Source organism: Pelophylax lessonae, assembly GCF_965119305.1.
Source record: "Pelophylax lessonae genome assembly, chromosome: 4".
Classification (NCBI taxonomy): domain Eukaryota; kingdom Metazoa; phylum Chordata; class Amphibia; order Anura; family Ranidae; genus Pelophylax; species Pelophylax lessonae.
In genome coordinates, this window is record NC_138771.1 from 82,870,639 (window position 1) to 82,883,585 (window position 12,947).

Sequence of the window (12,947 nt, forward strand, 5' to 3'; positions counted from 1 at the left end):
GGGCTGTTAACATATACATTTATAGATAGATTATCATACAAATATAAAAATAGTTCATGGTTTACAACTTATATATTATGCTATTAAAGAAAGCTGATCTTAAAACCCATTTTACATGTAATAGAAGAATGCAGTTAAAATATATTATCAAAGCAATATATTATCAAAGCAGTAGAATATTACAATTTAACAATGATAATTTGCAATTTGAAAACAAAATGTCGGTTTTGATGATCATATTAGACATCTTATCAATTCAGGGAACTTAATATTAAATTAGATTTATTCTTAAGATCAAAAACTTTCTTTTTTTTTTGGCTTAACTTTAGAGCTTTACCCTTACAGTTTACATTTTTAGGATCTAGTTAGGCACTTTGAATACAAGTGAATAATCACTCTAATGTGAAGGCAGGTGAACTTTTAGTGTTAAGAATAGAAAGTTAGTACACTCTTGTGATTTCCTCTAACCAGTAGAACGGGTGGAAGATTTTTAGACAGAATTTCCACCCATGCCATATAAAGGTGATCAGATACTGTTCCTTTTCTTGCAACGGGAAGGCTCCTGTCAATAGGAAAAAACAAACATTTTCATTAATAATGCATCTCTACCAATAATATTACATACAGAAGTACTATTGAATTTAGCTAATAGATGTTCTTGATTAGAAGAAGACAGTAAACTGCAGTTTCAAGTGCTTGTTACATCTTCCATTAAAATGTACCTTCTATAGGGATGAATGGTAACATTTGTAAAACATGTAAAAAATTAGCTTTTTAAGTACAGGGTTAAGCCCCCCTTCACGTCTGCGTGATTTGAAATGTCAAATGGCATGCCAAATCGCAGCCTATTGCCGGAAACTGCACCGTCCCAATTGGTGCAATGCCGATTTTGCAGCACCGTCCCGATTTCCAAAAGCAGTTCCTGCACTGCTTCTGGCGACTTCAGGGGCGATTTCAATAGACATCTGTGCATGAACCCACACTTTTAATTTTTCAAGTCTTTCAAATTGCCCCCCAAACTCACACTGAAACGCAGGTTTGAAATTGTGCAAGTTCAACTGAACACATTTCAGTGTGAACGAAGGCTAAATTTTGTTTTAATGAATGAATTATTTGGATGATAGGTATGCTTTGGTTGTGACTGTAGATTTTACCTCCCACTAATGTTGCTTCTATCAGTTTCTCATTGGCTTTGAGGCTGGATTCACACTTGTGTGATGCGAGACATCGCATGTGATTTGTACCACATTGCTGTGCAGATCACATGTGATGTCTGTGCGATGCGAACTCAGCTAATACAGTTAGTATGGCTGAATTTCCATTGTATTCGGACCAAAATGGTGCAGGGCCCGTGGTACCCCCCTCAGTGAGTGATTGACAGCATTGCTCAACCTCAGGAATTATGTGAAGCTACAAGGATGGTAGCACTAAGGCTATAACAATAAAGAATTGCAGCGCCTGTATAAACTAACAGGAAAATTTTCTTCTATAGATATTAATAATCATACAAATTCTTCAAGTCCATAAATGTAGAAGAATCACTCACCAAAAGCTCAAAGTCCGGGATAAATATATCTGAAAGGTTCCCCAATAGGGGAATCTAAAACGTCTGTGTTGTATTCAGTCTCTCCCATAGAATGAAATATGGGGAAAAACAATAAAACATAAAGAACTCATAGTGTAGTATATCAATACAATGGTGAATTCTTGCACAGCAGATAGGGAAGGGCATTCGTGATCAAAAAGCACAAACAGTGCTTCACTCCTGATGTCCTCCATGCAATGCAAACTCACTGCTGTGCAAGAATTCACCATTGTATTGAATATAACACAGACATTTTAGATTCCCCTATTGGGGAACCTTTCAGGTATATTTATACCGGACGTTGAGCTTTTGGTGAGTGATTCTTCTATCTTTAAGGACTATATTCATTCATGGACTTGAAGAATTTGTATGATTATTAATATCTATTAATATCTATAGAAGAACATTTTCCTGTTAGTTTATAGAGGCGCTGCAATCCTTTATTTTTCTTACTCTATAGAAGGTTGTGTGTTTTAAAGGGTGTGGACTAAAGCACACCCTTAACTGCTCTTTTTTGTGTGTGTTTCACATGCACGTTTTTTTGTTCACCTAGCGTTTTTTTTTGTTTTAGTATTTGCACCCACGCAAAAAAAATAAAAGTAAAAATTGTACTCTGTACAAATCAATGTACAACCTAACTGCTGCTCGCCTGTTCAGCGGTTCCATGTCAATAGAGAGTTTAGTCCACACACAAACTAGTCGTAGCTAATTGGTTAGTTTCTATGTGGCCATACCACATTTATCAGCCTCTGGACAGAGCAAACTATGCGCCCTTGGCCGCTCATCTGAATGTAGCCTAACTACTCCAGTTCAGAAGAAGCAAGAAGCTGCTAGGAAATAAATAAATTTGTATGTGAGGGCCTTTTTAAAGCTTATGGGTGCCCTATATATGTAGATTTGCAAATTTGTGGCAGTCATTTTTAGGGTTTCATTAAATACTGTTGTTTCCTGAACATCCAAAGCTGTACGCTTTCTATATAATTAACCAATGCTATCAAAGGCCAACACCATCTCTCTGTTTTAACTTTATTTATAACAAAAGATCACTGAGACCTCTGAATTCTCAAACTTGTGTGTGCTTTGATGACTGAAGGCTGAGATCAATAGAACCAAATATAACATACTTACAAAACAATGAGATTTGCAGATCGGGAATGTTCTTGCAGAAGTTCATTAAGTCTTACTTGTCTGTAACTCTGCAATTGAAGAAAAGCGTATAATAAAATTGACCACTGGATTCTGATATTTTCTTTTATTTTATTTTTTTTTTTTAGCTACAGTGATGAGATAACTTCAAAAGAATTCCTAGTTCCAACTAGTTGGTACATATGTATAACAAATACATAAAGATGCCTGCTGCATGATTTAACACATGTGTTATGGCCATGTAGAAGACTGAGATAATGGGGTCTACAAGAAAAAAACTTGGGACCACCCAGGAAACTAAGATCTGTTTTAGGTAAAATCCTACATTGTAAACCTAAAACATGAGTTGTCTTTGTCTACAAATACCCTTTCCAAATAAGCAAAGACTCCTGGTGATGGTAGAGTTCAGCACAGTGCTGGTAGGATATGGCAACAGTAAGATACGTTTTTGATTTTAGAGTTAAAGCGGATCTTCACCCTCCAATTTTTTTTTATTTCAAACTTTTTATTGGAAATAGAAAATGCAATACAAGGATTTACAAAGTATAGCAGTGAAACAATTCTAGAGGTGAAACAATTCTACAGAGACCTAATACAGCCAGTGATTATGGGTACAGATCCAGCAAGAGTACCATTATACATTGTCAGGAAGTAGTAAACAAACAACTGCAAAATTACTAAACAACCCGATAACTGCAACTCCATGGCCCACCCTCAGTGGGTAATCATGGGTTTGTACCATAGAGGAAAAGAGTATGGAACATTCCAAAGTGGTGGAACAGATAGATTCAGTTGTGGGAGCCATTTAGTAGTAGGAGGGAAGAAATCAACAGAGCAAGTCTATGCAGCATGAAGGAGGTGAAATTCTCTACATAGGAGATACTCAGTAATCGGTGTACCGGGCGAACCTTGTCGAGCTCTACAATTGTCTCTGACTTGTGATTTATGTGTGTAAGAAGCAGGGTTATGCGGTGAGTATGGGCAATATCACTGCGGAAGTAGATTTGGGTGGGGGGAGACAAGAGGGTAGAAGTAATGGTAAGATGTGAAGGGGGGGGGGGGTAGGGGAAAAGTATAGAGATATAGAAAAAGGGAAAAGGGGGGAGGGGAAGGAATGGAAAGGAAACTCCGCCCGTCTCCCGCTCTCCAGGGGGGCAGCACTTCCCCTGGGTCATCACAGTCCGGAAGGTAATAAAAGATAGGAGGAAAGGTGTGGAAAGGGTCAGTAAGAGAATGGGTCTGATCAGTTGTTCTCCCCAATTTTTTTTATCCCTCCTCTGGTCCTCTGCACAATTAATGCTCTTTTGTTAATCTTTATTTACCCTTTTTTTATGAAATAGTTTGGCCCTGCCCCTATGCCTGGGATGAATGACATGCACTGTCCTCCTTTTGCTTCCTGGGATATGCATGTCACATCCCAGGAGGCAAAGCAATTCATTCAATAAAAGAGGAGGGGGCGGGTCTAGCGGTGTGTCATCGAGAGATGTGTGGGCTGAATCCAGAAAAGCAGCCTCTCGATGATGTCACATGGCGGCGTAGGACCAAATGCTGCCAGAAGAGAGGAGGATCTCCACTGGACAGGTATGGATCCGCTGGGTGGGTGAGCAACTAAACAGCGCAGAACTCACCACCATGAAGGTGGGGGTAAAAAAAAAAAGCTGGGGGGGGTGGGAGAGTGAAAAAAACTTCAAGGTATGAGTTATTTTAAAATGAAATAGTGCTCTGCCCGTGCAGGACAGATTGCCAGGATCATTTATTGCATCTCTCCCCACTCATCTTTTGTGTGGTCACCTGATACTCTGTTCAGTTATCGCTGCAAATGTAAATACCTTTTATTTCTGGATTTTCGAAAAAGTGTGACTTTCTTCACTTCTGTCAATGCAGCACTGGGTGCCTGAGAATCCAAACAGTCTGGGAGTCCTTTGCTCTGACCAGCCCTGCTTTTAGCTGGTAAAAATCAAGCATTTCATTTTCAGAAATGTTTTTTATTTTTTTTACCTAGAGATGTGCCCTTGAACCTTCTAGTAAATATAAATTTACCAAGAACAGTCAATAGTCCATTCCCTAGCACAGCCCCCTTCCTCCTGCCAAGTCACAATTTTCTCATTTTCTGAGTCTTATCTGTCCTCTGTGTTGGCCCAGCTACCCCACCCCTCCCTTCATCTCCTATATAACCTTTCAGGTAGCTGAATGTTGGCCCATGTGTATGGGGCTTAATGGTTAGTGTTAGGTAGAAGGTACCATGCCAAACCCTAGAAGCACCAAGTTTTTCAAGATGAAACATAAGATACCACCAAATAAATAGGTAAAACACATGTATAGAAAGTAAGTCAATTAGAATTTTGTTGGCTAGTATTATTGGTGGGAAATAGTCTCCCAAAGCTAAGATATAAGTTCCTTAAGCTAAATGTTATTATACACTTGCTGTGTTCCTTAGGATATATCTAACAGACTGTCTTTGAAGACACAGGAAATTAAAGTTATCTGTTGTAGTGTGACATATAATAATCAGCTACCTTCTCTTTGAACATTTCAATCTCAGAATCTGTTATTTTCCATGGATTGTCTCTTCTTATTTTCTCAGCAGTGGGTACATCTGTGGCACTTTCGTGGAGTCTGTAAGGTTCAATCATCTCTTCAAAAAACTTCCAGCTACAAAACATGAACAAAAGACTGTTAAATGGAGGCCTTCTGGCACCTCTAGCTATCTTGCAGTATGCCTTATGGCATTTTGCATGATAAAACACATTAGAAGAATTATCAGAAAATGAAAAAAAAACTGCAATTAAATCATAAACTGATGCTTTTGTGGAGGTTGTTAGAAATAGTTTGATATTAGGACTAAAAGACCAATATATATTTTCATTCAGCTACCCATACATTTGCAAATGACAAGCTGCACTTGGTATTAGACAGATGGAAAAACGAAGCAAAGGCTGGTGAATATTTCAAATATAATGGCACATAGGAAAACACAGTCATACAGAAGGCAAGAAAACACTTAAAAATGTATTTGACACAAAAGCATACAATCAAACTTTTGTTAGTTTATACTATGTGATTATTATGGTTTATGTGTGCTAGGTGGAATGCACCCCTCATTCACAGCCATGGCTAATTATCACATCACTAGAGCAAATGGATTAAACTTTGACAACAGGCAGTAGTCACAAACAAATTTGACAGATAAAAGATTTTATTTTTGAACTTTAAATACATAGTCCAGTTTATACTCTACACAGAGACTTCTGAATGCATTTTTCAATGCACAAAATCTATCTGTACAGTAAAGGTAATACAAACAGAGATGGTTGATCCAGGGAATGTTTATTTAACTTTAGGGGATCAAGAAGGATTTTTTTCCCATCCTTGAGCAAACTGGACCATAGTTACATAGTTTTAGTCGGTGACATCAGTCCATCCAGTTCAACCTGTGGTGTGAGAGTGTGCTTGTGTGACCATGCATTATAGGGTTTTTTTGCCCTCCTCTGGATCAACTCTAGGTATAGAGTTCTGTATATGGAGGTTTTTCTATTTATTTATTTTTTCTATTGGTTGACCTAGATATTCTAATGTCTTTTTTTGACCTGACTATGCAATAAGCTGGAAGGACCCTTCCCTACTAATAGCTAAAAAGATAACTGGTGTCTGTGGCAACTGAAATGAAAGACAGAATTTACTTCTCAAGGAACCCATGGCAACCTCTGGAGGAACCCTAGGGTTTTCTTGGAACCCTGTTTGAAAAAGGCTGGCCTAGACAATGGAGTTGATTTACTAAGAACAAATGTTTACTTTGGAAGGGGAGTTACTCTTTTCAAGGGAATTTTCTCCATAGCTTAGTGCAGGGCTCAAAATTTCAAGTCATGAGCTACTAGCCAGGCCTTAAGAGTTACTCGCCACTTGTTGCCCCACCCAAACCCTACCCTGCTCCGCCCCTAAACATGCCCTCGTAAAATATCTCATAAGTGTGCCCCCTTTCAATGCAGAGTGACCACAGCGTGCCCCCTTTCAATGCAGAGTGACCACAGCGTGCCCCCTTAAATGCAGAGTGACCACAGTGTGCCCCCTTTCAATGCAGAGTGACCACAGCGTGCAGAGAGACCAGTGCACTTACCTGATGCAGCGGCAGCCTCTCCGCAATCCTCCGCGTCTCCCGAGTCCTCCTCCTCCTCCTTGGCCAATGGCAATTGTTCACCTTTCGGCCAATCAGGAAACAGGTCTCAGGCCCGCTTCCTGATTGGCCAGGAGGAGGATCAGGAGGAGGATCCATGTGACAATAGCGAATATTTATTCGCTATTGTCACACAATGGGTGGGCTCAGGGTGCACTGCTCTGCGCCCCATGTCCACCCTTTTCTGAAGCCAATGCACTGGCTGCCACTGATGATTTCGCTGCGAGCCTGTGAGGGGCGGGGAAATTCAGGAGGCGGAGAGGGTCGGTCCCAGGTGCAGGAGGTGGAGAGGAGCTGTACGAAAGAATGCAGGCTGCGCTGTGAATGGCGGCGGCAGGCACTAATACATTCCCCATACAACACAGCCCTTACTCGCCATCCTCATCATTCCACTCGCAAAATGCGAGCAGACGAGTGGAATTTTTGAGGGCTGTCTTAGTGAATGAGGTGAAGCTCTGCCAACTTCCATTGACCAATCACGTGCAAGTACAAATGATTTGCAAAGTGAGATTTCCCCGTATTCACTAAGGTCTGGGGAAAATTGTGCAACTTAGCTTGCAAAGGGAACAGCCTAGTTGCCTCTAGTAAAACAACCCCAATGTCTCAACATTTACTATTGATCCTTCTAGCCCATGTATCCATCACTTGTTTTAGTTAAAAGATAACTATAGTCAGTCAGATGGGACTGAGTTGATCTTGATAATGTGGCAGAGCAGTTAAATTTGCACTGCAATTACCTCTTTTAATCTGTTTGCAATTAAAATTATGAGTTGATTTATTATAGGTGTAGAAACTGTTCACTTAGCAAAGTAAATGTTTAGTGAGCATGGTAAGTAAGGTAAAGCTGTGTTCATTTAATTAACCAATCATGTCCTAGCAAAGACCCTTCTTTTTAAATTCCTCACCAATATCTGATTGGGTATACAAAGTAAGGCAGGTTCCAGTATCACCAGCAAGTGTGTTCCAAGACCACCAAATTGCAGACAAAAGGGAGCAGGAAGGACTAGTGCAGTATAGCAATGCCTAGTTGAAAAATTGGAGTATTAACAGCTAAGTTTCCTATACGTTTCTCAAGGATTAATTATCAAATTTTAAGGGAGCGACTCTAATTCTATAGCTATGTATAAATAAATTGTACTGCTCTGCAATCTCCCTATATACTAATCAATCTAATATCCATAAAATCAGAACAAAATAATTAATGTGGTATATATGTCAATACGTATAAAAAGAAATGACAGATTTTACAATGATTTTTTTCTGATTTACCGTATATTAGATTGATTAGTGTATAGGAAGATTGTAGCGCGGTATTGTTTATTTATACATATATCTTTCTAAGTCGGGTAAACACTTTGACCACCACTGCTGGTTAGTTCATTCTAGGTGTGGCGAGCGTGAGTTTTTAAATTAATTCTATAACTAAAGGAACACTGTATTGGTAATAAACCTTTACTAAAGTTGATGTAACTATCCGACCTGTGTAATAGAATAATGTGTATTTGTATTTAAGATTACATTTCTTTAACTATGATTATAGTCACAAAACCAACACTGAGATAAGAGCAAAATCAGTGGAAAAGGGTACCAAAGTTTAAAAACTCCATACCTTTCTTTGCTTGGCTTTGCATTAATGTCTGCAACAATATATATATCTGCAAATTTGATACGGAATTTACTCAACAGTGATGCCATCCTGCGGAAATAAATATTAAGATATAAATGAAGTATTACCATAGTTCTTAGGCAATTTTCATTCAAAAAAATTCAACCTTGTATCTTTCTTTAGGTAGCATATTATATATATAACAACTATAAGTTGAAGAAAAAGGTAACTCTAGATCCTAGTGAGAATGAATATATTTACATATTTAAGGAAACATACTATGGTCCTCTCTGTCTGGGAATAAATCAAATGTCTACACTTCATAAAAGCTCAGCAACATGCATAATTACATTAGTTTTTCATCTTCAATACGATTCACTTTTCCTCCAATGAAAATTCTCAGTTTACAGTCCTTCCATTTCTTTCTGAGGGTCAGAATATGTGGGATAAGAAGAGTCAAGCCTACAAAAAAACACATTGATAATAGACTTAAATGTGAATTTTAAATATTAATCGGTAGGGATTTCATAAGAATTTGTCACCATGCTTGCTCTGGTGAATAAAGACCACTACATGGTTAAAACTATGGTCACTATAGATTTTTTTTTTTACTTTTCTTTTATGTTTTGTCAACTGGCTAAATACATGCTCCTTGGCATTTATAAAAGATTCAGAAAAACATATTTCACACCACCACAAATTCTAAGTAGAATGGGATGTGAATACATTTTGAACATAATTGCACTGTTTAGGCACGTTTTCCATGTTTTTTTACTCAATACTGTTGTATGTTCTCCCACATTTCAACCAATCCCAACCTTTGATGAAAACTATGTGAGCTGCTCTGCCTAGTGGAAAGTGCAAGTGGCAGACTTGCTATGTGTGTAGACACTTGGATTGATTTACTAAAGGAGTAGAGACTGTTTACTTAGCAATGTGAATGTTCACTGAGCTTAAAAAATCTTGAAATCTTGTTTTTCCTATTTCCCTCATACCCAATTTAGGTGTTCAGATTGAACTGCCTCTCCCACTTTCAAAAATCAGTCCTATAGCCTGACTACACTGGTTGTGTCTCATAATTGTGGACATTTAACCTAAGTGATGTGATTTGTTCTTTTGGCACATATACTGTTTTTCTAGTTTTAGGAGACCTTCGTTTGCTAGTGGACCCTCACATATCACCTGATGAATAATTATGTATATGCTGCTCAAAGAACTAACAAAGTTACTCCCAAATATTTTATTACTTTTTAAAAACAATACATATTAGTGTGGTCTTGCACTAAGGCAACCCAGAGATGATTTGATTTTTCTTCCTTCCACAACAGATAGAAAGAAAGAGAATCGCTTCATTTCCCCCATCAACACAGTCAGTGTTGATGGGGGAATCCATCCCCCTGCGCTTTTTGTGTTATGGCGGCAGAGGGATGCAGAGAGCATTCCCAGCCAGCAAAACACAATGATTACTGTTAGTGGCTATAGCTCCGGCAGTAATCGAATGTATGAAAAAAAACCAAGAGGCTGTTTGTACCCAAGTCGATCAATGGATTGACTTGGATAACTCATGTGCCCATACATGGACCCAATCTAGACTTGTCCCTGCTGAACCGGACGAATTTCAATCCATGTATGGCCGGCTTAACTGTATGTTCTTTTTTCAATGTTCAATTACCATAAGTTAGTCTTTCCTATAAATTAATTATGGGAATGCAGAAAAGAAAAGAATCAGGAGATCTTGGAAGTATCACAGTATTTCTTACCTCCGTCATCAAAAAGCCACCACACATCAATTGTGCCTTTGCCTTGTTTCTTCTTAAACTGCTCACTAGCTTCTACAAGTCTTTGGTTGTATTCAACAGCTGGGAGTGTGTTGACATCTGAAAAATACAGCAAAACCTGCCAATGCTAAATCTGCATAGTGAGCGTATTTACAGTATAAATTAACTTGTCTGTAAAGAAAAATGTGGATTTGCTTATCTCTTCTTGTGAAAATGCTGGTTACTTGGTTGTCAAGATGATCCATTGGTTAAAATACTTTCTGATCCACTGATCCAGTACTAGTATGATGATCAGGAGTTCTGACTTCCTTCTAATGTTCCTAGCTTGTTTTGGATCAGTGATTCAACAAGTAATGCCAGAGACGGACATTTTAAGAGTTCCCCATATTTATCTCTGTACAAATTCAGTTTAAAGTAGAACTAAAGGGGTTAAAACTTACCTTCCCAACAGTCCCTCACTGATGCCGGTATCTTCTCTTCTGTGCTGGTCTTCAGCCGTCTTCATTACCCAGCACGGGATAACATCACTTCTGCGCATGCGCAGGAGGGCATCATTCTTGCACACAGAGACTGGCCAGTTGCTCTAAGCCATGATGTGCATAAACAGCTCAGTGTACAGCTTTGGGGAAGACTCAAAGTATTCATGTAGTGGCATTTTATCACAGAAGAGACATTGCATGTCTCTTCTGCAATAACAACCTGCCTGCTCACTGTTTTTTACAGTGGGACTTCAGTTCCTCTTTAAGGTTCTGTCCCCTATGGGACAAAGTACATGTATTATTTTGTCCCATGTTTCTAGGTGCTTTCTAACACCAGTTCTGAGATCCAACCTGCCCCCCTCTCCTCCTGCCATGGCCAATCCGACAACAGCTATAAAGGAGACAGCCAATTTATAGCTGCAGCTTTTCACGGCTGTGAGCACTTTACTGAGACAAGCAACAGCAAGAGGAATGCAGATGGAGGGGGTGGAGCTTGTCAGCCTCTGCATTCCGCTTGCCATTGCTTGTCTTGGTAAAATCATCACAGCCCTGACAAGCTGCAGCTATGAATCAACCATTTCCTTCTTAGCTGTTGTAGTATCATAAGAGGGGGAGCAGGTTGGACCTAAAAACTAGAGTTAAAAAGCACTTACAAACATGGGAAAAAGTACTTCAAGTACTTTCTCCCATAGGGGACAGAACTGTAAAAATGATAATGATAGGTCTTCTTTAAGACAAAAATTAACGTGTAACATGTAATTACCCACAGTGACCATTAAAAAAGTAATCTTTACTGGTTTGATATCACTAAACTGAAAATAACTGGTGGATATAAGTTACTGTGCTTTGTGCTCTTTCTGATGCGTCGCTGAACAAGTCCTATTGTGACAGTTCAGGCAAAAGATCTTCACATTCATTTTTCTTGTAGAAATTCAGTTGACTGTAACATTACACATACAGGTCATACTGGGATGAGAATCTTGCAAAGTTTAGGAAATGTCACTTTCAATTATTTAGTAGATGGAGATTTAAAGCACACATTATTTAATGGTATCAATCTGCAGTAGCTGCATGTGTTTTATAATTGTCTGTCTTTCAGCATGTCACCCACTGTTGGTGAAATGTCTCCTATATTTCACTTACAGGGACCTACACAGCTCATCAGACAATCGGTGGCAGCACATCACTTTCAGAGCATTCTTTTTGTCCAGTCTGTTCTGTGACATTTAGCTCAGAATAAAAAATAGATGAGCCATCACACAATCAAATGAAGATGACAAAGTTTGTCTTTTATCTTGCGAATGCCAAAATGTGCAAAACACTGTAGTAAAAGAAATAGAAATACTAAATTTTGCACATTACTGCACTCTCTAGAGTAAAAAGAAGCTAATGTCACTGTCACTTTTGTAATGTCAGCCATCCCTAGGTTCTGACACTGAATTGTTGCCTTAGTCTCAAGAGTGTGAAGCAACAGTTATTTAATCGTATCCTAGATCAGTCTTTCCCAACCATTCTACCCCGGTGTAACCGTTAATTTTAGGTCTCAGAGTAACTGTGCCAAAATTAATTATTCTGGGAACAGTGGGGAAAAAGCCCCTTAAATTGGTGGTTAGTGGGAAGAATAATGCCCTTACAGTGGCTGTCAAAAAGCAACTCCTTTTGGCATCTAAAAAAATATGTTTTGTCATGCTGCTGGCCCTGCAAAGTGGTGTTGGCCCTTGAACTATGGAGGCATCATTAGACTGAAGGTTAATCAGCCATAGCTCAATCCTGGGGGAGAATGGCTGTCCTAAAGGATTTATAAACATTTCTGCCTGAACCCTTCTACCTAAACCTAAATGAATGATAAAATATGGTTGTCTCAGCTCTAGATGGATGGGGGGGGGGGGGGGGTACTGCAGATCTGAAATAATGGAAATCTTTCTTGCACCCTCATTTCTTTCTTTAGAAGCCAATGCAAGCACTCCTAATATTACATTATTTGTTGGTAAGCTTATGTGATGATAATTAATATATATCTTATGCTTGTACCCTCTGCACCTAACCACCCCCCCCCCCACGTTTTTTTATTTTACCCTGGCTTACCTTAAGGTGGCATCTGCACATTTCAGATACTCACCCATACAGTGGATCCAGCAATGTCACAGTGAGATCCTCTCCTTCCCTGCCACAGCTCTGTCCC

The 12,947-nt window shown here is 39.0% G+C and overlaps 1 protein-coding gene across 2 annotated transcripts in view; it reads right to left on the reverse strand.

Moving 5' to 3' along the window:
* Positions 1-302: 302 nt before the first annotated feature.
* The window catches only part of SLC12A1 (solute carrier family 12 member 1), a 190,548-nt gene continuing 177,903 nt past the window's right edge, over positions 303-12,947 (reverse strand). For both annotated transcript variants that reach the window (XM_082254923.1, XM_082254924.1), the window contains exons 22-27: positions 10,269-10,385; positions 8,859-8,970; positions 8,512-8,598; positions 5,248-5,383; positions 2,714-2,781; positions 303-562 (exon numbers count right to left, since the gene is read on the reverse strand). In XM_082254923.1, the coding sequence (XP_082111049.1) occupies positions 427-562; positions 2,714-2,781; positions 5,248-5,383; positions 8,512-8,598; positions 8,859-8,970; positions 10,269-10,385 (656 nt within the window). In that variant the 3' untranslated portion in view covers positions 303-426. The remainder of the gene's footprint in view (positions 563-2,713; positions 2,782-5,247; positions 5,384-8,511; positions 8,599-8,858; positions 8,971-10,268; positions 10,386-12,947) is intronic.